This window comes from Populus euphratica, unplaced genomic scaffold, assembly GCF_000495115.2.
Source record: "Populus euphratica unplaced genomic scaffold, PopEup_1.0 scaffold58.1, whole genome shotgun sequence".
In the NCBI taxonomy this organism is placed as follows: domain Eukaryota; kingdom Viridiplantae; phylum Streptophyta; class Magnoliopsida; order Malpighiales; family Salicaceae; genus Populus; species Populus euphratica.
Genome location: NW_011499864.1, coordinates 793906 through 818025, shown reverse-complemented (window position 1 = coordinate 818025; position 24120 = coordinate 793906). Strand labels below are relative to the sequence as shown.

General features: G+C 34.1%; 3 protein-coding genes and 1 non-coding gene across 4 annotated transcripts; 3 read left to right on the top strand and 1 right to left on the bottom strand.

Moving 5' to 3' along the window:
- Window positions 1–938: 938 nt before the first annotated feature.
- On the top strand, window positions 939–1011 carry TRNASTOP-UUA (transfer RNA ochre suppressor(anticodon UUA)). Its single transcript has one exon. It is a non-coding gene; the product is annotated as a tRNA-Tyr (tRNA).
- On the top strand, window positions 998–7021 carry LOC105125691 (uncharacterized). The gene is made up of 9 exons (XM_011026255.1): window positions 998–1425; window positions 1774–1929; window positions 2789–2857; window positions 2954–3124; window positions 4340–4483; window positions 4647–4805; window positions 4997–5062; window positions 5987–6046; window positions 6426–7021. The coding sequence occupies exons 1-9, from the start codon at window positions 1096–1098 to the stop codon at window positions 6468–6470; spliced, it is 1200 nt and encodes a 399-aa protein (XP_011024557.1). The 5' UTR covers window positions 998–1095; the 3' UTR covers window positions 6471–7021.
- A 5060-nt stretch (window positions 7022–12081) lies between these two features.
- On the top strand, window positions 12082–17682 carry LOC105125690 (Actin binding Calponin homology (CH) domain-containing protein). Its single transcript, XM_011026254.1, has 14 exons — window positions 12082–12299; window positions 12384–12554; window positions 12649–12890; window positions 13199–13370; window positions 13490–13528; window positions 13735–13803; window positions 13884–14000; window positions 14631–14842; window positions 14987–15142; window positions 15371–15570; window positions 15671–15828; window positions 16467–16563; window positions 16730–16821; window positions 17230–17682. The coding sequence occupies exons 1-14, from the start codon at window positions 12213–12215 to the stop codon at window positions 17398–17400; spliced, it is 1983 nt and encodes a 660-aa protein (XP_011024556.1). The 5' UTR covers window positions 12082–12212; the 3' UTR covers window positions 17401–17682.
- Window positions 17683–19326: 1644 nt separating this feature from the next.
- Window positions 19327–22235, bottom strand: TMKL1 (transmembrane kinase-like 1). The gene is made up of 2 exons (XM_011026253.1): window positions 20697–22235; window positions 19327–20159 (listed from the first exon to the last, which is right to left on the bottom strand). Exons 1-2 carry the CDS (start codon window positions 22090–22092, stop codon window positions 19519–19521), a joined length of 2037 nt encoding a protein of 678 aa, XP_011024555.1. The 5' UTR covers window positions 22093–22235; the 3' UTR covers window positions 19327–19518.
- Window positions 22236–24120: the final 1885 nt, after the last annotated feature.

Genomic DNA, 24120 nt, shown 5'->3' with positions numbered 1-24120 from the left:
ATCCCATAGATAATTAAACATTATTTGTCACATATCTAAAAAATATAATAATAAAACAAGATTTAAAAATCTAATCCAACTCTTTTTTTTAAATAATCAAAATAATATAATTTTGATTGATTTTTTCTAACAAAAAACCAGCAGGTCGAGGGTTGAGTTTTGATTATGCTAGGCTCGAGTCAATCGGTCATCTTGTGGTTTCTAACTACATCAACAAGTCTTTTTCTTATTTCTTTTTAAATTTGTATTAGTCGTATTTCAGTTGATCAAATCTTGAATCAACCACTTGACTGGTTTAGTTTTTGCAACTATACTTGAAATGAGCAAAGATTAATATAATATTTAAAATTTTAGTAGTAATTATTTTTTAAAATATTTTAATTTTTAAATATATTAAAATAATATATTTTTAAAAAAATTATTTTTAACATCAACACATTAAAACAATATAAAAATACTAAGTAAAATTGAAAATTAAAAGTAGATTCAATCTCAATGCTAAACAAACACGTTAATACATACAGGAAAAAAAAACAAATAAATGAAAATATGAGATTTATAATACGAGCTTATTAAAACCATGATAAAATCTGATAGTTTATAATTCATGGGATGATTTATTCAGGACGTAAAACATGAACACAAAGGTCCCATACATTTAGATCCCGGGCATTGACAAAAACATGTTAAGGTGCAGATTCAACTAGAAATTTCTAGGCTTGGAACTTGTCATCTCAAGGTGAATGGATTTTCTTAGATAAAACCCAATAAAAAACTAGGAGCTTGATTTGGTGTTTGAAGCATGAAATGATATGAATTAAATAAAAGAAGTAAATAATTATCCAAGGGTTTATATCGAGGGTTTATGACCAAATCTGATGAAGAAAAAAGAACTAAATAAAAGACTAGATATTGATTATATATCACACCTTCAACGTGCCGTCTTAGCTCAGCCGGTAGAGCGCATGGCTTTAAACCATGGGGTCGTGGGTTCGATTCCCACAGACGGCGGTTTTTAGACACTTTTCTGATTTTTTTATTACCTAAATCTAATCCAATCTGCAAAACCCAGAACCCCAAAGCAAGCAGCAAAAAATGTTGCAGGGCAGCTTCTTCAGCATGCTCCCTTCCTCTCTACCACACACTCCTCTCTCTTCTCATAAACTCCTCATCTTCCCCTCACTTTCACTCACACACTACCGGCAGCGGCGGCGGCAGCAGCCCAAGAAACAGTTGCTGGTGCTGTGTGCCAGCAGCTATGAGGTGGGTGGGGGTTATTCAGACAAGGAATCAAGCGTACAAGAAGAAAACAAAAGTGGAAGAACCCAACAAGAATGGGACGAGAAACCAGACCCTTTTCAACATGAAGTTATTATTAAAGGTGGTGAACAGGTCGTCTCTGTCCTCCAAGAGATGATCACCCTCGTAAGTTCTCACTCCCTTTTCTTCATTTTTTCTGGTTCATTGCAAGGTCCGTTGAATCTTGAGCTACACAATGAATTTACCCTCCTTTATTATAGAATAAGATCTTGGGTATTTGATTTGAACATATATGGAAACAACAAGACGTTCCTGTCAAATGTCTAATGCAGTGCTTTGAATTGTCAAGCTCTTGAATGATAAATCTAGTGGCTATCAGGCTATGTGTTTAGGTTTTTTTTACTCGTTCTTTTTTGAAAATGTCGAAATGTTTTATCTTTTACTCTTAGCTTGATTGTTGATGAAATTTAGAGTCTACGTACTGATGGTCGAAATGTATGTACGGGGTGACAGTTGGAAGACCTGAACATGGATGACGCTTCTGAAAAGGTGGCTGTCGAGTTGGTTGCGCATGGAGTGATAGGGAAAAGAGTTGATGAGATGGAAGCGGGGTTTATGATGGCCCTAGATTATATGATTCAACTTGCAGAAAAGGACCAAGATGGAATGGTAATAGTGTAACATTTACTTTGGACTTTATGGTTTTTATGGATCTTGTCTTGTTTATGGTTGCTTCATGATTTATTTTTGAGCTATTTGTTTGAGTGATACGAGCAATGTAGTTTCTAAATGGTTTTTTAGGTACTGAATCCGCTGTAATTGGAATTGAGATAATGTTAAGAGTTTTATGCAATTTCTTTAGGAATTGCAATGGACATCCTATATATAGGCAGTACGAGACAGGAATATATATTTTTTTTCCTAATGAACTGTAATTCTTTTGGTTTCGATGATGCTTGTTAATTGGTAAAAGCGGTACTTCATCCGAAAATCTTAAACCAACTTGTTACTGAGAATCTTGTTGACGCCCTGGTCTGCTGGTTTCTTGATGTGTATGTTGGTCCAGTTGGTTCTCAGGTTTTATCCCTTCTTGAGTGAATCACATTAACACCATCACTCTGATTGAATTGAGACTCGTCATTTTATTAAACTTATTGTTTATAACAACAGGAGGTAGCTGGCCCTAGGACTAATTAGGACCCATATTCTGAGTGAAACTCAGACCCTACACGGTCTAATAAAGCAGCTTTCGCTTGTCATTATTTTTTTCTGTAATAAGTTGTATGAATGATTTTAAATACTTTTACCATGTTGTTTTTGGTCTACCGCTGAGGTTTCTAATAGTTGCTTCTCTTCGTGGCATATTTTGTTCATTGGCAGCTAACTAGGAGCTTTTCTTTCACCCTAGCAAATCGAGGAATACCTTTTATCATGCTTTTTGTTGCTTGATTAAATTTGTTTGACTGTAGTGATGACCTCTGAGATTCAGAAATGGAGGTTTAACGGATTCTTAATTGGTTTTTTTCAGCGCAAGTCACTGTTGGAAGTCATCAAGGAAACCGTATTGTCCCATCTTACAAAAAAATGTCCTCCGCATGTAAAGATGCCACCTAAATGCATATATAATTCTTGTTCTAGTTAAAAGGGAGTTCCTTTGTTACCAAGCAATGAAATTCTGAATTCTCTCCTTCAGGTTCAAGTGATTGGCTTGCTTTGTAGAACTCCACAGAAAGAAAGCAGACATGAATTATTACGTAGAGTTGCTGCAGGCGGTGGTGTCTTTGAAGGTGGTAAAGGCACCAAAGTTCATATTCCGGGGGCGAACCTGAACGATATAGCTAATCAGGCTGATGATATACTTGAGGTAGTTACTAAAAATCCTGCTTGCAATTGTCTTTTTTTATTTCCCTTGACATATACCAAGTCTTTCAAATGCAGGTGTCGAAGTTCTCTTGTCTTGTAATTGTGGTCCTTTCATGTCTGATCTTTTAAAAATACTTTTGAATAAGTATTGTGATAAATGCCTTGGCATGTGTACCATTGGTGTAGAATTGTTGTCTCCAATCCTAAGCCCTTGGTGCGGCAATGTGTTGACATGTAGCACAACATGAACATAGACCTTTACCAAGCTACTTCTGGGGAACTGCCATATGGACTCTGTTCCTTTCGTGGGTTCTCTCATTAAATTTGATGAGGTTGTTATTGTATTTTGCACTTAAAAGAATCAGATCTTGGGATTTAAATTTCTATAATTCATCTGCAAGTGATAATGGTGAATGATTAAGTCTCTAGAGGAAATTAAAGTTGATGTCCGTTTCTTTTTCTTGTCAGGTAGAAGGTTTGCAAACTGCATCTCTCAAACCTGATGAAGGATTTACTGATTAGAACTAAATGGTTACATAATTTTTCAAGATCAAACTGTCCCAGAGCAACATTAGAAATGTAATTATGAAGCAGGCAGCTTGGTCTCTAATTTTGTCTCTAGTTTCCTTTGATCATTAAAATTACTCCTCCTCAGATCTTAAGATATCTGGGATGCCTCCTTCAAAATTAACTGAGAGTCTCAGATCTCCTCCCTCTACGCCTTTACTTTATTTTAGTAGTTTTGGCATATAGGATCTATTAAATAACACTCCCAAGGGAAAGTCAAATAGAATGACTTTCTGGTTTGTAGTCCATTATATCATGTACACTCTAAAGGTTTTTTTTTCCCTTTTATCTTCTCAAATTATGTAGTTAGAGTAACTTTAAAGTTGTTGCTATTTAGTTCACAGTAACTTTAAAGCTGTTGCTATTTAGTTCACTGATCCTTCTTTCTGTTTGTTATGCATAATGCTGGTTACTGTTTTTTGACAAGGTGTTAAGCTGGTCTAGCTGAATTATTCTGCTTAAAGCATCTAATCTTTTGTACACTTGTGTCTCAATTTTGAAACAAATGCTGGCTGAATCAATTGTTCAAAGTGGTCATTTTGGCTCTTGAATTTTTTGTTTGTTTGTTCATCTTTTTTTTTTTTTCCTTTTTTCTGACAGGAATTTTTTTGGCTTAACTAACCATTGTACAATGGTCCTACTTTTTCAGACAATGGAAACCCGACCAGTTGTTCCAGATCGAAAACTACTTGCAAGGCTAGTTTTAATCAGAGAGGAAGCCAGGAACTTGATGGGAGGTGGGATACTTGATGAGAGAAACGACCGTGGTTTTAAGACGCTTCCTGAATCCGAGGTCAGTTTTTTGCATTTTTTTATTTTCACACCAAATAACAATGTATATGGCTGATAATGATTGGCCTGTGTTTGTTTGTCAAAATGATACAGAATCACAATGAGTTCTTTCTACAGTTTGAAGAAATATATGTCAAAACATTATTGTGTGCTTGTCAATGCAGGTGAATTTCATAGCCAAACTGGTAGCTTTGAAACCAGGGAAAACTGTCCAGGAAATGATTAAAAATGTGATGCTAGGGAAAGATGAAGGTGCAGAAGATGCTACCAGTGAGGAAGAGAACATTAACAGTGAAAGGATTTCAAGTGGAATTGCTGGAAGGGTCTGATTTACTTAACATGAACAGTCTTCGAGTTATAGACATCTCTGTGCGTGTATGCTTGTGCTTGTATGAGCATTTGTGGTTGTGTGCATGCATGCTGACATCCAATTATTGGTATCATATGATATCAACCCACTTGTCTTTCCTTATTTTTTAGATGAGCTCTATTAATCTGCTTGCATGGTTTGCAGGGAAGTGTTACAGGACGAAAACCACTTCCTGTGCGACCTGGCATGTTTCTTGAGACTGTCACCAAGGTACCTGTCCTTGTAGATACTACGAGTTTTAAAGATTTTGAAGGAATGTATTGTTTGGTAAAGAACAGGACAAAAAGAGAAGAAAAAAGAATGAACAACTGGTTTTAAGCACAATTAGAAAGTGGGCTCTGTAAGAAAGGGATTGCCTTCACAGGAAAATGGAGGACGAGCCTGTTCAGCCTCTGAAACCATTTTCCATCTCATTTCCAATAATCTTCTCCATTTTTAGTTTTCCTTTTCTAAAGGAAAATGTATTCATTTGTCAAAAAATGGAGAAGAATTTCTCCACCAAAAAAGATAGGAAATACTTAAGATTATAACTGTCTTTCGTGAAAATTGAAACTATATCTTATAATAGTTATGCATCTTAATTTTTTGCATTTGTAATAATCTAACTATAAAATATTACTTCTATTTCATTCAAAATAAAGTTATCATAAAAAAGTCATATTATTTATTAACTCAAAAAAATATTTTATAATAAAAATTAGATTTTCATCTTTAACCAAATATAAAAATGCAAACAGAAAATAAATTTAATGTTTTGTATTGATAAAAGTGCTTGTATATATAAAAATAATATTTTCATCATTTTTTTTGGAAAACAATGAAAAGCTTATCAAGGTAAACTATGGAAAACGTAAAACCTGTATTTTCCAAAGTATAAATCTTGAAAACTCTAGATGGAGAAATATTGCAGCTGAACAGGAAATTCTAGTGTTTTTTCTTGTTACTCTAATTTTCCAGAAAAGAAATTGGTGTGTGATTGTGTTTTAGAACACAGCCATCTGCTGATATTTCTCATATTCTCTTAGTCAATAAGGGCTTTAGTCTGCTGGTTGTTGCTGTGTCCTGTGCAATTTCTAAAACAAAACGCAATTTGCTTGGATGATGCTGATGAATCTATAACCTTGGACTTGTTAGGTCTTAGGCGGTGTATATTCAGGAAATATCTCTGGCATTACTGCACAACATCTGGAATGGGTAAATTCTCTTTTCCCTAGCACAACTTAAGCCTTTGTAGTCCCGCAAGTCTTTGAGGCTTTGAGTGGTTATATATATATATATATATATATATATATATATATATATTTCATTTCTAATTTACATACAGGACTGACTTGAAGACAATTTAATTTCATTTCATATTAAGGAAGACCTGCCTAATGGGATAGCAAATAGGTTTTGTATTCGTTGATTAGTGTATTGGATGTTTAAAGTTGATCCACAATTAAAATTATTCTGCATTAGCTCTCCTACTGGCAAGGGTTTGTAGTTTGCTTAGCAAAACACAACATTTTCAGTTTGCCGCCATACTAATCTCCCTACTGTTACTCATTTTGTCTGTTTGTGCTGCATCCAGGTTCATCAAAAGACACTTCAAGTTCTCCAGGAAATAGCATACTAGTTTTTCTTATGCAGGGATGCTGATATTTATATATACAAAAGACTATACGCAGGGATGGTGAATCAAACTGAGAGCTCAATTAATTGGATGGACATCTATATCGGTTAAACCTAGTGGATATTATTGCTCCCTCTGGTTAGAAATATCGTGAAGTTATGGATCACGAGGGAGGTTTAGTGATTGTTGGATAGAAAAAGAAATCAGTAACACCAGTACAACTCCTGATGAGGTAAAAAAGCTAGGCAGCCAGTTGTGCATGGAAATGTAGTTGCTGGAAAATGGTGGCTGGCTGCTTTTGGTACTCATAGCTGAAGTGACGAATGAGGTGTCTCAAATTCAGAGCATCAAACAAAGATCAGTCAATTACAACTACGTTAGATTTACCATCTGATGTATTTCCTGGAACGTATGTATTACACATTTGTCTAACCGGCGGGCAGCCTGGGGTAACGATTTCGGTACAGAAGGAACCGTAATCATGATTATAAACTAATCGGATCTTCAATGATTAAACAAATCAAAGCCATACGTAGCAATAATCATGCTTTTATCACATACCGAATCAGCTAAACAATGATGACGGTTCTAACTCCAGTTTGACAGATAATAGCGGGAATGGCATGTGGGGAATGGACCTACACAATATGCCAATGTGGTATACAGGGATCAATGTAGACCTTTGTAATGATTTGAATGTTGTGAGGAGTAGAAGCAAACACAGCAAGGATTGCTACATATTCCTCCAATTATTTCCTCAGCTTTTCCCCACAAGCTCCCCTCCCATCTCATCTCATCTCATCTCATCTCATGCCTTGACCTGGTTTTGCCTTTTCGGTAAAGCAAATTTGTGTATGCGATGCGTAAAATCCCCCAATTATTTCCTCAGCTTTTCCCCACAAGCTCCCCTCCCATCTCATCTCATCTCATCTCATGCCTTGGCCTGGTTTCGCCTTTTCGGTTAAGCAAATTTGTGTATGCGATGCGTAAAAGTTGAACCTCCCACCGGCAAGGATTTGGCACCACGCTTTGTCTACTGTGTATCTGCGCCACCTCGGCTTCTCTAGCTCGGCCCACATTGCCCCACCTGAGTGTCCTCGCTGCTTCCATTTAGCTTCCTGGTGTTCTCCATTACCTCTCCATTAAAATAAACAATAGTCGAAAAGGAGGTGGTCTGAATTAGCCACGTGAGCCGTCCTTCTCACAACCTCCATATCTAACGATGCTTGTCGAATTCGCCTTTGGGATGGTTATTAAATTATTGGATCAATTTGCGAATAATTACATTAATTTATTTTAATATTTTTTTAAACAACATTGTTTTGTTCTTTTAAAAAAATTCGTTAGAGTGAGACCTGATTAGATTTGAATTAACTCAATCTTGTCGGTTTAATTAGGTTTCATGGAATCATTTTTTTTTAAAATTCAATTTAAAACACGGCTTGATTAGACTTCAAGTTTTCTGGATCAATCTACAGTTCGGAAAAGATTTAACAACTATACTTTTTAACATGGGGCTAATTACTAGTTGACAACCATATGTGATGTGATTTGATGATGCTTCATTAATTAATTATCAAGAGTTTAGTCGTTTTATTTAAGTGTACGGACGTTAGAAATTCAAATTTCAAGCCATTTTCTTGTGATTTTTACTGCTGTAGCTAAATTAAATACTTTGAAAAATAATTTGTATTATTGTTCCAAGCATCTTTTTAGGGTTATTTAAAAATATTTTTTAAATTAAAAATAAATAAAAATTATATGTTTTTATACTAACACATCAAAACCATCTAAAATGTATTAATTTGATATTTTTTAAAATAAAAAATATTTTAATAAATAAGCTGTAATGCGAAAATGAACATCTAGATTTTATCTTATGGTTAAAGAAGACATGAAATTCCTATATGGTTTTTAGATGCCAAGAAAACAAGTATTTGGGTTGGCTTTCTGGTGAAAAAAATAAAATAAAAAATCTGATGTCAGCCCTTAATGCTAAATAGGATTCCTGTTGGAGACATTGCATATGCATTTTTGCATCCTCGTCCCCTTGTTCTTGTTCCCACCGCACTCCCCCACATGCTTGTTGGTTCACATTCTTTCTCTTGAAAACGAAAAATATCATCTTTTCTATCTTAGCCTTTGCCTGAACCTTTTGTATCCATCTTAGGATGTGAAATTATAACTTCCAATGCTACATGTTTTAGCATAGTTTGAACTAGAAAATTCGGATTCAAAACCCGATTCGAACTTAGTTTATAGTTGAATTGAATAAGATATTAATTTGATTAAATCTGAATAACCATTGCAGGTTTCTAGTAATACAATAATCTGACTAAACCTATTCAAACTTGAATGGATAGCCGAGAATGAAAAACCTAAACTCAGTATTATGCATTCTACAACGGTATGTCGGTATTTCATCTTATACGCATTCTTATCAACTTTGATGTTTGGTTTGTCACAACATATTTCTCCTTTTGGTTGTAACTTCATTGCTCTTGATCAATGTTCTTCTGCAAATGAGCTCCAAACCTTTCCTCTGTATTTTGTTAAATATTTTATGACTACAAAGTGCATGGCTAGTCGAATTCCAGGGTCGTCGCTAGTCGGTCCTACTTACAATCCTTCTTCGTGTGGTCCATCGACAAGAAAGAGATTGTAATCAAAACTCCTTTCAAGGACAGAAAATTAACTATTCTGATAAAGAAGAAGAAGACATATAGTTATTAAATCCAGTCGAAATGAATTTATTTTGTAGATTCATTTGAAAAACTTATGGTCTATAGCTTGATTTCAGTTAAGTTTTAAATGGATTAAATAAGATATCAATCTAACTAAATCTATTTAAATCAATTAGATTCTTAATAATTTGATACATTTCATCAAATCCAGTCCAGAATACCTTGTAAAAAACCAATAAAACAGTATCGTTTAATAAAAATCATGGACCCATAACTCAGAGACACATATTTCAGTCAATTTGCAATTATGAAATATAGCTTTTCTTTTTCTAGCATCTTCTCGATCAACTCGTGAATGGTAATTAATGCAAAAGTGTTGGGGATGGGCATAATTAATCCTACCAATAAATAACCCCATATGACTTCTGAATTCAGATTTATGTTGCCATAATTAATGGCATCTAACTCATCTACTGTGGAGCGGGTAATTAAGTATGTGAAAGGTGGTCATAAGAGCACCACCACCAGCAGCACCACCACCTTCTGTAATCTTTATCATAAACACCTCCCTTTTAGCTCCCATGTCTCCTCCTTTATCCCTCTCCGGTCCCTCTATCACATGGCTCCTTCTCTCCTTGATAGTGTTGTTTAGGTGGAGAGACTGAATCGTGGATAAAAATATTTCTCCTGTAAAGGCTCTTTAATCATCATCCCTCAATCTCAATCTAGCATTTTTAACTTCATTTTGTTGTCACTAAACCTTAAATATAACTTTAATTGCTAGTATATTATCAAAGTAATTTTTCTATCAATTTTATTTTCAAAATAAATTCATTCTACACTATTTTAATAAAAAAATATTTTTATAAAAAAACATTGCATCATATTACCAAATATATATTGAAGATTTAACATAAAAAATCAAGATAAGAAATTTTGATTTCCACAAAAAACTCTTGCCCAACAAATTTTTCAAAATCACCAAACCTAGCATATTATGTGAATCAATTTTGTACATTGATAATTGTATTAGCCCAATTAAAAAAGGAAAGTTTATTCGATTTTATTTGGTAGTGTAGTGTGATCATGTTTGAAAAAATAATTTTTTATTTTAAATTAATATTTTTAGTATTTTTAAATTATTTTGCTGTGTTGATATCAAAAATAAATTTAAAAAATAAAAAAATATTATTTTAAATATAAAACACTTTAAAAAACAAACATTTTTGTGATATCAAACACAATTTTAGAACATGTTTGGTACAATAACAACTTTTATTTTTCAAAGTAATTTTTAAATTATTTTTCGTCTAAAAAGAAATACTATGTTAATGTTTGTTGATGGTTTTGAAATATTATCATCAAAAATTTAAAAAAATTTAAAAAATATATTATTTTAATTTAAAAAATATTTTTTAAAAATATTCTTCCCAGTTTATTTCTGGATTTCAAAAACGTTTTTTAAAAAATTTAAATTTTTTTATTAATTTTAAATTAATATGTTTTTAGTGTTTTTAAATTATTTTGATGTATTGATATTAAAAATAATTTTTTAAAAATAAAAAATATTATTAACATATATTTCAACATAAAAAACTATTTAAAAAACAACATAATAACACTTTCAAATAAACTAAAAATCTAAAACAAAAAGAAAAAAAAGAAGGGGGTTAAGGAGAAAGGTTCGATACAAAGAGGCAATTGGATAATTTCGACATTTTTGAACTTCAACGTTCAAATTAATAAATTGCATAGGAAAACCTCAAATACGACCGTTCTGTTATGTTCTGTTCTTCGTGTCTTGTTGTGTTATCAACTCAAAACACTTTTTTAAAAGCAAGCAATCTTTTCCCATGGTGGGGCTTGCAATTTGGAAAATGACCAAATCATCCTCTCATGTATCAAATGACTTTATTATCCATCACCACCTACCTCTATTTATTTATTTGTTTTCTCAGATTAATTAAAAAGTCATCTCCATTTTGAAATACATCATGGAAGAACTAAAATTTTAAAACGTAATCCATTAGAAAGCAACAATGTCTTTTTTCACGCAAATTTATCCGCACCAAATTATTCATGAACATACTAAATTAAAATAAATAATAATTTTAATAATCATAAATAATAAACCAGGTTTAGTTATATGAGTTAATTTAGAAAATTCATGACTCAAAAAATTAAACTAAAAAAAATAATAACCCAACTAAACTCAATTTTTAAACTTGGACCAGATTCATAACTCAAAAAAATAATAACTCAACTAAACTCAATTTTTAAACTTGGACCTCCTCAATTTGTTTTCCAATAAAAAAATATTGTCATAATTAAAATGATTAACTCGATAATTAACAAGTTAATTCAATAATTTGATGATTCATATATTTTTTTCAAATCAATTCTTTTTTTGTCATTTATAAGAACATATAATTATTCTGGTTAAATCAATTCTAATAATTTTTTTATAAATAAAAAAATTAATTTTAGTTAAAATAATTGATATAATGATGTTGGATTTAGTTTAATAAATTAATAATCTAATATCTTTTCATTTAGCTTATTTGGTATTTTGATAATTTTTATGGTTGTAATTTTAGAAAATAGATTTTAAAAATTATAAATTGTAGTATTTTTTGAACTAAGATTTTGAAAAAAAAAACCTTTAAGGGAATATATTTAAAACCATGATATGCATTGATTAATCAAACACTTTAAAATCTGTCATGGAAGCAAAATATGTAATTGGTTAGAAACTAAAAGGTTTCTATCTAATTGCTTGGAAAGAAGAAAGGGGAACGCAAGGAAAGGAGACTCTTTTCAAATTTCAAATGGAAAAGAGTTCAGGTAAACGACACCGAAGGAGGTCCCATGGGCAAGTGGAAGAGAGAGTAACTAGCAAACAAGGACATATTAGTCTTAATTTGAATTCTTTGAATTACTCTGACAACTACTTCTTCACTCTCTCTTCCTCCCTCCCCCTCCTCAAGAAAGAGAAGAAAACGTTCTTCCTTTCCTTTTTACGTAGAAATCTTGAGGTTTGTTTGAATTCTAGAGAGAAAAAATGTCAGGTTACGTCGGCATTCTTGTGTCAGATCCATGGCTGCAAAACCAGTTCACCCAAGTCGAGCTTCGCAGCTTAAAAACACATGTATTATTTGTTTATGTGTATATGTTTGGATCAAATCTTGTAATCTCTGTTTTCTTTGATCTGATCAATGTTTTTTATTTGAAGTTTATGAGCATGAGGAGGGAAAGTGGGAAGCTGACGCTAAGGGACTTGGCTTCGAGGATGTCGAGGTTGAAAGTAGTTGGAGAGAATCTGACAGAGGAAGACAGAGCTGCTTGTATTCAAGATTTGTATCAGAATCTCGACGAAGAGGTTGACTTTGAGTTCTTTCTCAAGGTTTGTCTTTTCATTTCCATTTCTACTTCCTTTATGCGTATCCGGGCTGAGATGAGAGAGTGAGACAGAGATAAGATGATCTTTTTTGTTGCAGGTATATTTGAAACTGCATGCGCATGCAAGTGCAAGAACAGGAAGTGTTGCAAAGAACTCTTCCGCATTCCTTAAAGCAGCCACCACTACGTTGCTTCACACCATCAGTGAATCGGAGAAGGCATCCTATGTTGCACATATCAATAATTATCTTGGAGAAGATGATTTCTTGAAGAAATACCTCCCTATCGATCCTTCAACTAATGATCTCTTCGAGATTGCGAAAGACGGAGTGCTTCTTTGGTAACATTTTCTTTTTTTTTTACAAAAAAAAAAAATTGTTGTTCAAAATTAATGAAAAAAAAAAAAATTGTTGTTCAAAATTAATATAAAATCACTATCGGGACCTCATCGGATTTTGGATTGAGATGTAGAGCCTCGTTGATCAAATGATCAAGAATTTGAATCTCACCAGCTCTATTCTATCTGGTTAAATTAATAAAATTAAGCACGGGATGTATATGATATTTACGTTTATGGATTGAGGTGGTTCCTTGACTGGTGATGATGATGAGCAAAAAGATTTTGAAGCATTCTTGTTTTTATTGCAGTAAGCTTATCAATGTAGCAGTTGCTGGTACAATTGATGAAAGAGCTATCAATACCAAGAGGATACTCAATCCATGGGAAAGGAATGAAAACCATACACTCTGCCTCAATTCTGCAAAGGCAATTGGGTGTACTGTGGTGAATATAGGCACCCAAGACTTTATTGAAGGAAGGGTATGTGCCATTTCCACGTTTTGATTCAGCAATTTCTCTTATTTAACTGGATTTTCTTGATAATCTTATGACTTTTTAATAGATGATAATAGTCTCTTCTTTGGTTTCAATTTCATCAGCGCCATCTCGTGCTTGGGATGATTTCTCAAATAATTAAAGTAAGATTCTTAAGCTTTTTCCCCGAATTTAATTTAATTTTTTTTTGACTGATGATGCATTATGATCAACAATTTGAACTATAGGTGCATCCAGTGATGCAAGTATCCATCCTCAGCTTTGCTATCATAAATAAAGTGATGCATGCTTTTACACCTCTTTATGCATTGTTTAACCTTTCCCAATGGCGTTGCTTTTTTTTTTTCAGATACAACTCTTGGCAGACCTAAACTTGAAGAGAACACCTCAGTTGCTGGAATTAGTTGATGACAGTAAGGTATATAGTCTTTTTTAGAAATTGTATTTTCATCAACTATCGGTTTAAGTTGGATGACATATACTCCTTTTGAAAAACAGGATGTAGAAGAGTTGATGAGTCTACCACCAGAGAAGATCTTACTCAGGTGGATGAACTTCCTACTGAAAAAAGCAGGGTACAAGAAAATAGTCACAAATTTCTCTTCTGATGTGAAGGTAAAGAGATTAGTTTTATATTTTGATAGCGGCAAACTTCTATGAGCGCTAGATTAGTAAAAAACTACTGTATTTGAGTCCTAATCTGCCTTCACTTCTGTGGTATCTTCAAGGAACTACATTCTGATCATGTTCATGAAAAGAGAAGTTGGCCAGATGATCCATATGTTGGTCAGTGCCATGTATTTTCTTAGAAAGATTGCATATGAGAAAACTTCATGTCCATACAAGTATGATCTGACTAGAAAAAATAACATTTTATTAGTATATTATTTGAGTTGAAGTTGAAATGGTTTTCAATCTATTCATGGTTGAATCTAAAGAAGGTGAAGTTGCTGTGTAACAGGTGAAGTTCTTCATCAGAAAAATTCTGATGAATTGCCAAGTATCCTAGTTTTTCCTGAACTTGTAGAAACAGTGATTCTAGAATTCATGTGTGATTTTATTCTGACACATCTCTCTTTGCTGATGCTAATATAGATGTCAGTAGTTCTCTTCCTTAATTTGGCACACAATTGCAGAATGACATAAATAAAAATTATACAATTGTAGAATGACATAAATAATCAACTCGGAGGCTTATGCAATTGCAATTATCCTGATACTTGACCGTTGATATGGTTTCTGCAGGATGCAGAGGCTTATGCTCACCTTCTCAACGTTCTTGCACCTGAATACAGTAATCCATCTACATTGACAGTAAAGGATCCATTGACAAGGGCAAAGTTAGTTCTTGAACATGCAGACAGGATGGGTTGCAAGAGATACTTAACTGCAAAGGACATTGTTGAAGGTTCCCCGAATCTTAACCTTGCCTTTGTTGCTCATATTTTCCAACACAGGTGAGAATATAGGCCCTTCCTCAAGAAATGAATTTCATTTCAAATGGCTGTAATTCACCAGCAGAAATTTGGATTGTTTTCTCACTATTCACCACCTTTAAAGAGCCAAAAAAGCATACTCTAATTACTGTTTCTTTCCTGCAGGAATGGGCTGTCAACACAGACAAAACAGATATCTTTTCTCGAAACTTTACCAGACGACGCTCAAATCTCTAGAGAAGAAAGAGCATTTCGCTTCTGGATGAATAGTCTTGGGAATTCAACCTACATTGACAATGTGTTTGAAGATCTCAGAAATGGGTTAGTATTAGCTTAATATATACAGTACGTTTAATCACAAGTATCATGGCAAGGTTCCTCATCCAAATCTCTTGACACAAATAGGTTATAGTTTATTCAACTGTCCTGGATTCTGGCTTAATAATATCCATGGTTTCTTATCAGAATTTCTTGGTCAAATAGTAAGTTCGAAATATTTTTGTAACACCTTAATCAGAAGCTGAAGTGAAACTATTTGTTGCCCTGCAGGTGGCTACTTCTAGAGACCCTTGACAAGGTTTCACCAGGGATCGTTAATTGGAAAGTTGCAAATAAACCACCTATCAAATTGCCTTTCAGAAAAGTAGAAAATTGTAATCAAGTTGTAAAAATAGGAAAACAGTTAAAATTTTCCCTGGTTAACATTGCTGGAAATGACATTGTGCAAGGAAATAAGAAGTTAATATTGGGTATGTACTCTATTCTACACTTCCCCTCCATTTTTGTTCTGAATCCCAGTGTGCTGAGTCATTTTTTTTCATTCATACTAATGCTTGGAATTCTCTTTAGCTTATCTGTGGCAGCTGATGAGATACAACATTCTCCAACTTCTAAAGAACTTGAGATTCCATTCCCATGGAAAGGAAATTACAGATGCAGATATTTTACAATGGGCCAACACGAAAGTCAGCAACTCAGGAACCCAAAGTCGCATGAAAAGTTTTAAGGTGTGATTCTATATCTGATTTCATTGCATATAAGATACATTTTGAATTAGCTACTTTTTCAAGGCTCAACTAGGCCTGCTAGGTTGTTTTGATTACAGTAGTACATCATTGGTTAGTTTGGCTGTGGAGCCTCTTGCACATATGAAACATTGGATGTTGTTATGTGACAACCAATGTACTTGAAAGTCGGCCTGCTTCGAATAAGCAATCACAAAGAATGGTAAGTGCTACGACCTTTCACCTTACCAATCTCTTTCGAGATAGAGGCGAAGGCGAAGGCACCCGTCTGACCTGAAACTAAGGAACTTGCTTTAGCTCGGTTCATTTGGAGGCAATTTTGCTACATCTTTTTTGTTCTCTCCCCCTAGTTAAGAAAGTCCTGAATAGAGTACGGATCCATTTTTCTTATTGCTGCGTGTACTCTGCATGTTACTTTTGTTCATGCAACTCTTTCTATTTTAAGTGTGCGAAACCGGCATCTTGCTTTAACAAGATTGTGCCATAGACATCCTAGGGAATTATAGCTGCAGCACAAAACTGATAATTTACTTGCAAGATCTAGTACTGGATTATACAAAGATGCAAGAAAAACATGTTTGCCTTGGACGTTACAAGCTTTCCCTTTCAAAACTCTTCAGGATAAAAGTCTGTCAGATGGCATCTTCTTCCTTGAGTTGCTGAGCGCTGTTCAGCCTAGAGCAGTAAATTGGAGTCTGGTAACGAAAGGAGTAACTGGTAAGCTTTCTTCTAATTGTATGTTGCTGAAGTTTTTCAAATGATCTTTACTCCTCTTTTCTGTCACTTCACTGGTTTAATTTCAATGAAATACATTTTAGGGCGTGATTATACTCAAATAATACTCATTGTATTTTGTTTCCACAAAAATTTGGGAGCGATGCAGATGACGAGAAAAAGATGAATGCCACCTACATCATCAGCATTGCAAGGAAGCTAGGATGTTCTATATTTTTGCTTCCCGAAGACCTAACTGAGGTAATTTCCTTCTTATCTTTCAGTACTTGTTTGCATTAGGCATATGCTTCATGTCTAACTACAGCAGTGGTGTGCCTAAACTAAAGGGTAAATCTGCAAGACTTGCACTAAATCTTCGGTCTGGAAATTAGATAGGAGCCAAATTGTAGCAAGTGACAGTATTTGATGCAATTTTCAGCTGACATTTTCACACACATGCACAAGCACCGGGGATCAATGTAAGTTGGTAATCTTGTGGATGGAACACTGGTCTCATCTGATGATGTCCATTTAAAGTCTCTGTCACCATAGGGCTAGAGTCAGCTTATAAGCAGAACTGTTGCAACTGGAAACTTCATTTGCCCTGGAACTCCTACTTTGTTTCAGATAAGCACATGGATATCAAGTTTGCCCTTTTTTCCTTTTCAGGTAAATCAGAAGATGATTCTTACGTTGACAGCGAGCATTATGTATTGGTATTTGAAACAACCTGTTGATCAAGATAAATCATCTGGAACTTCTGATAGTGAGACCATCTCAAATTCAACGTTGGATGATTCTGCCTCTGAATCATCAATAGAAGAGAATGGGAACCTATGAACAGACAACAACCAAATGCTGAACTTATATATATATATACATTCCTGCTGATCTTTTCCCATCCTTTTGTGTATTTGGTTGCAAAGATCTTTGTATGACATTATAGGAACTGGAACCATTTAAAAGGGCAAATTTTGCTGAGCTGAGAAAGCAAGTGCACTTGTGAGATTGTAAAACCTCTAAAGTTGTTTTCATGCTTTCTAGCCTCTACTCGGGCGTCCTGGAAAATGGGTTGCCTTTTTTAACCACATAAACGTGCTTGAACTGCGCCGGCACCAAGTTGACAAAGTTCTCTGATCGGGTTTCTGGGCATGGAAGAGAAGCTGTGAGCTCAGGATTCCAAGCCGACCACGTTTCTATTCGTGGCGAACATGATTTTCATATGACACTGTTTTTCTCTAGGCTATATGGCAAAAATCATTCATGAATTCTCGATCGAGCTCAGTTCCTAACCCCTTTTTTTTTTATCTTCTTATATTCTGATTTAGTTATATTAAGTTGTGAGTTGAGATTTCAAGTAAAATTCATTTGAATTTGAGATTTTCAAGGTGTCTTATGTGATTAATAAGTTTAACTAGAAAAGAAAACGACTGTGATCCGAACTCATATTCATATAACTAGCTATTAAAATTTAAAAATCATGTAAAAAAATCATCCCAATATAAAATTTAAGCTGTTAATGATGTGAAACTTCTTATGAAAACTTGTTATAGACTACTACATGTTGGATTTAAAAAAAAAAAAACCATTAATTAACCCACATTTTCATAAAACACAAGACATAATAATTAATTAGGATAGGATGGTTTTAGGTCAGATTATTTTTTCTTTTTATTTTTTTTCTTATTATTGCTTTATTTCCTTCCTTTTCTTCTTTGTTATCTTGAACTTTTGCCGTCGAAAAATTAAATACAATAGGCAAATTTCTTTGTTATTTCTTCTTTTGAAATCAGAATAATTTAAGGTCTTGAATTTGGGTGTCAGAATTACATGTCTACAGTAGCTCTTGCCCACTTTTATTATGAGCATTAAATCTATTTTTCTTAATTAAAAGAGATCCTTGCAAATAAATAATAACTCTCGATCTCAGCTTCCAATATTTCTTTGTATAATTGAGGCTGGGTAGACAACATATTAAGTTTTTGTGAAAACAAATGTTTAGTTTTTTTTTTTAAATTATTAAATTAGATTTAAATTCTATATATTATAATTTTCAAAATGTTTTTAGTATTGAAATACATCAAAACAATTTAAAATATATAAAAAAATTATTTTTTAAAACATGGTGCGCTCTTAGCCATAACCCAAATTAAAATGCAAGTACTGAGATAATAATTTAATCCGTATTAACTCAAATTAGTTAAAAAAATCATCATTTTATTTTATTTTTTAAAATTAAAACCAAAAGTATATTAACTACCTCGAGGCTGATTTTTTTAATTCTCAGCTTAGGTCACATCCTTGGTCCGACTTGAGCTGCAAAATTAGGTCTAATAACCATATCATAGAGCAACAACTTTCAAGAAAAGCTCATCAAACTAAAGAAAAATAAACTATTTTTTTCAATAAATTCTTTTTGTAATGCATATGAAAATAAAGTGCTTAATGATCTAAATATAAAAATATCTAAAAAATACTATAATTATAATAATCCAAAGCAAGAACAAATTGCTCCAATTAAAAACAATTGCATGCTAAATATTAAGAAAATATACCAAGAAAAAACTTCAAGCATTAATCTTTAATAAATAACTCGGTTTCTCAACAGTAATGATAAACATCAGGAAAATATGATTAATCATTTTATAACGAATTAAATTTGAAGTTTATATAATATCTATCTATAGAGGTTTAACTGTATTTATTAAAAAGTAACGCCACAAAGCACAAATTCTTTAGAGACAAAAATGGCCTGTTCTCAAGGACTGATGATAAACACAATTTCAGCATATTTAATTATCATAATATTTAAGGACAAATACTCAAGAATTAGTGGCTAAATAATGACTTAAAATACACATTAATATAACAGAAAAGTATTGTAATCAATCCACTACACTGCCTCAGCTAATGAGAAACAGCTAAAAAAGGAGCTAAAACATGGTGTAAGAGGAGAGCTTAGAAGGGAGTACCAATTTCACTCCTCGTTTCATTAGGGCTGTACAAAGCAGACCTGTTTCTTGGTCTATTCTCTTCCAACTGCTTCACAACTTCATCCATGGTTGGTCGAACCGACGCCACCGGAGCGCAGCACCCCATTGCAAGTTTCAGTGCCTGAACTAACCCTTCTTCCATTGGACTCCTTACCCCCTTTAAAACCTCCAAATCAAAAACCTCCATTGTTGTTTCCTCTAAGACTGCGACTTTAACCATCGAAGGCAAGTCTGCGAAATCGTTGCTTCTTCCATTTTTTCCAGGTTTCTTGCCTATCAAAATCTCCAGCAAAAGGATTCCAAATGCGTAAACGTCTGTCCTAGAATTGCATTTCTTCATCCTTTGAAGCTCCGGTGCCTTGTAGCCATCAGTTTTCGCAAGTGCCACGATTTCATCAGCTACTGTGGGGATCATTAGCTTGTCAAGTCCAAACTCGGTAAGCCTGGCAACAAAAAATTCATCCACAAGCACATTTTTTGACCTGACATTCCCATGGGTAATTGGTGTCTCAAGACCTGTATGAAGGTATGCTAGTCCTCTAGCTATAGCCAATGCAATCTTGTGCCTTCTAGCCCAGTTCAGCATTGGTTTTCCTGCTTTGGCCTCTGCAATTGACCAGATGCTTAAAACAAGAGTAATGGATCTGTATTTCCTAATGTTCAAACAGCACTAACATATCTAATAATGCACAAAGTAATGCATTTTCCTGCTCTTGTTTCTACAATTATCTATTTAGAAAGGCCCCTTGGGAGATTACAAAATTTTTGATGACATGAGGATCGCAGAAGATCCACCATTCCAATGTTGAGGGTGCCTCAAAGGGGTGTGTTACAAGTAAGGAGGCTATTCTTACTGAAACAAATTTTGTTTTTAATCGGTGTCGGCAAGAGCATCAAACCATGTAATCACTCATTTTTTCTTGATTTAGTATAAATATAAATGGTAATATGGAGAAATGTCTGGGAACAAACAGAATTTTGTGCTTGAACAAAATTGTCTTACAATTCAAGGCCTTAATGACAAAAGGCCTGAGTCCTAATGAACTGTGTTTCTACCAGCCAAAAGAAGCTGTGCTTTCAACAAGTGCATGACAAAGGAACATGAGTATATAAAATCAGAGGAAAGGCCGAAGATGTGCTTACCATGTAAGAGGTCGTGTAGGGTTCTATTTGGAAGATAGTCATAAATGAGTAGCTTCTCCCCTCTCTTCCCCTGATAGAAAGCTCTCAGAGGAAGTAAATTGTCGTGCCGAATCTTCCCCAATTGCTTTATCACTGGAAGACACGAACTTCTATCCTTGCAACTGCCTTCCCTCATCAACCTCAAAGCAATTGTCCCCCCATCGGCAAGCTTGGCCTTATAAACAGTCCCATAACTTGTTTTCTCCATAACTTGTCCTGTCGCATTCAACACATCCTCCAAAGTCAAATGCTCACCGCCTTGAAACAAAATTAGTTTCCCTTCCCCACCTACGCCACCAACACCACCAACTCCATCATCTCCGCTTTCCTCCTCCATGTCATCGTCGCTATCTCCCATCCCCTTCCTCCTTTTGTTTTGCATATAACCAATTAACAGTGAGGCCAAAACTACAACTCCAGTCATTAATCCAATCACAATGCCAGCAATTGCACCAGGGCTCAATCTAGAACTTCCACTACAACTTCTTAAAGGTAGCCCACAAAGACTGGGATCATTCCCTTCAAAAACCTCCACACCAAACTTCGATTCACCAAAAAAAGGCAATACTCCACTGAAATTATTGTGTGAAAGATTCAACTTTTCAAGTTTTAAACCAGTTAAAGTCTCAGGAATTGGACCCGAAAACATGTTACCGGAAAGATCAAGCTCGTTTATACCTTGAAAGCGAGTAACAAATTCAGGGAAACTCCCTGAAAACTTGTTGCTACCCAAATCAAGAAACTGCAAATTATTGCAAGTTGTGTTAGGCAATGCTGGTTCAGGAAGAGACCCGGTAAGTGAATTACCATGAAGCCTGAGTGAAACTAATCTATCACACAAGTTCCACACCGATGGAGCTAGAGTCCCACTAAACACATTGTCACTCAAATCAATATCTGAGAGTGAAGAGCTGTAACCAAGCTCAAGAGGGATGGTTCCACCCAGTGAATTAATGTTAAGATACAAACTTTGAAGCATAGAGAAGCCACCGAGCTCTCTAGGAAGTGAACCAGTGAGATTAGCAGATGGTAGCTGTAGAGATAAAAGGTGCAAAGAGGGGTCTTTATAGAGTGAAAGATTAGTCCATTGTGGCGCTGAAAGGTCAATACAAGAGAGAGGAGAGCCATTAGAGAAGACCCATTTGAGGCCTCTCCATTGGCATAAAGGCACAGAGGAGTTCCATGAAGAGAGCAAGAGGTTTTCAGTGTTACCTTGCAGTGAAGCTTTGATCTTTCCAAGCAGAAGCTCAACATCTGTTGAAGCAGAAAGTAACAAAGACTGAGTGGGGGAAGCAGAGAAGTTTATGCTTATTAAGGTGTAGAAAATGTAGATGGAGTAAAGTTTCAAAACCGCCATGAACGAAGCAGAGGGCAGACAAGAAGATGGAGAAGAAAGGTAAGGGTGATGGTGTGGTTTTTGAGGAGTTCAGTGGGAGAAGTGTCCTCTTTTTGGGAAAGCTGACACAGTGTTGACTATGAGTAAGCTCTTTGTCTGCTAATTCTACGGTCAAGATTTATTTCCTTGTAAATATGAGATTGAAGTTGATTTTCGAAATTCCTATGATATAATCTTCTTTTATTTTATTATTATTATTATTTTAAATGCATTAGTTTGTAATCTTATAAATCATAATTATGTAAGCTTTCTGTGATTATAAAAGACTCCCACTTGTGATTATTTAAAAATAAATTTAAAATTTAACAGTTAAATTATTCTCGTGTTTAATTTCTTTTTTTTTTTATTATTAGTGACCGTTGATATCACAAGAACAATATGATGAACAAACGGTGGAGGCAATAGGAAAAAGGTAGAGCTCAAAAACAGCATGCTGCATGGATAAATTATTGTGTTTGCTCTTTCTATATTGTCTATCAATTCACTGCACGCTCTGCTTTGGAATTGCCAGATTTTTATTTTATTATTATTATTATTATTATTATTTTCTTCTTAGGCTCGCATTCAAGTGGAAAAGCTAGGCTGGAACCACCGAGTGTTGTCTCGTCAAGGTGATGAAGTTGAAGGGGAGGACTACCTTAGTTTTTGTGCACCTTTGATCATCACCCTACATCTATGTTACATGATCTTTTACGATCAACCATTGGTGGTGGGAGATGACGAGGCAGCTTGATGTTTTTTAAGAAAAAAAACATGTTCTTGCATCAAGCAGATGAATTAAGATTTTCTTGATAAATTATCCTTAATGCTAATTTCAAGTTTTGAAACCGAATGAGTTAAAATAAAATACATTTTTTTTTACTATAATAATAGATATTATTAAAATCCACCATTTAAACCTTGAATTATGAGTTACATAGATTAATATATATTAATTTAAAATAAAATTATTTTAATTTTTTAAAATAAATTTAAATTAATATTATTTTGAATTATTTAAAAAAATAAAATCAAATTTTGACTAGATTATGAGTTGCTTGCCATGTAACCTCTACTCAATTTAATTTGCAATTTGATTTAAATATAGTTTTGAATTTATAAATTATTAGATTTCAAGCTGTATTTGATATTAAATTATCCATGATTCAAATTTATAATAATTGTTTTTGTAGTGAATTATTTTTTATTGATTTTTTTATATGCTTTTAGATGGTGTAGATATATTAATGTAAAAAATATAAAAAAATGTTATTTTAAAAATAAAATAAATAAATAATATTTTAATTGATAATTACATTTAAAATCACACGAGCAAGCTCAAGCCTTGATACTGATGAGGTGCGTAGGGGAGATTTCCATGTGGAGGCCCAGATGCCTGGGGGGGCAGTCTAGAAAAGCAAGCTGAGGAAGGAAAAGAAAGAAAAAGGTGAATCTATGCCCGGTCCAAAGCTGAGACGTGAAGTGGGGGGGCCCTTGAGGCAACATCTTGAAAACTTTTTTTTTCTTTTTTCTTTTTTGTAATTTGTAAATAAAACAGTGAAATGATGATGAAAAGCTCTGTTCATGCGAGAGCCACAGGTTAATCATGTATATTCCTCCTGTGGGTCTCCCTAAGAAAGTGATTATATCACTGAAATTCGGTAATTATTCTCTTTAATGGCAGTCTTAATGCTTTGCAGGTGTATGAGGTTAAAAAGCAAGACCAGCTTTGGTAACAGCATGCTTGCATTAAAGTTCAAAGCTCTCCTGAGAAAATCTCCCCTTCGACCTAATTTTTTAATGGCGTGCAAGACTTCCCATGTTAATGCTACGCAGCTATGCAGAGCCAGTGTTCATTGAGAGGGAGAGGATTTTCAATAAATGGTTCTTGGCTTTTTGCCAAATTTTCTCTGCCTACGGCTGCTTTTCTTGACATTTGTGTTCATATTTCCATGTTGGGTGTCAAATTCATGCTGTATGAGATTTTAGTATAATTTCATGTCGTAAAAA

What these genes read in the sequence shown, in the direction of transcription:
- LOC105125691 (XM_011026255.1), top strand. Translation starts at nt 1,096, where the DNA reads ATGTTGCAGGGCAGCTTCTTCAGCATGCTCCCTTCCTCTCTACCACAC. An exon ending in AAAAGGACCAAGATGGAATG is followed by an intron (nt 1,930 to 2,788) that starts GTAATAGTGTAA and finishes GGTTTTTTTCAG; the next exon opens with CGCAAGTCACTGTTGGAAGT. An exon ending in CAAGTGGAATTGCTGGAAGG is followed by an intron (nt 4,806 to 4,996) that starts GTCTGATTTACT and finishes CATGGTTTGCAG; the next exon opens with GGAAGTGTTACAGGACGAAA.
- LOC105125690 (XM_011026254.1), top strand. Translation starts at nt 12,213, where the DNA reads ATGTCAGGTTACGTCGGCATTCTTGTGTCAGATCCATGGCTGCAAAAC. An exon ending in ACTTTGAGTTCTTTCTCAAG is followed by an intron (nt 12,555 to 12,648) that starts GTTTGTCTTTTC and finishes TTTTTGTTGCAG; the next exon opens with GTATATTTGAAACTGCATGC. An exon ending in GTCGCATGAAAAGTTTTAAG is followed by an intron (nt 15,829 to 16,466) that starts GTGTGATTCTAT and finishes AAAACTCTTCAG; the next exon opens with GATAAAAGTCTGTCAGATGG.
- TMKL1 (XM_011026253.1), bottom strand. Translation starts at nt 22,092, where the DNA reads ATGGCGGTTTTGAAACTTTACTCCATCTACATTTTCTACACCTTAATA. An exon ending in CCTACACGACCTCTTACATG is followed by an intron (nt 20,160 to 20,696) that starts GTAAGCACATCT and finishes GGTCAATTGCAG; the next exon opens with AGGCCAAAGCAGGAAAACCA.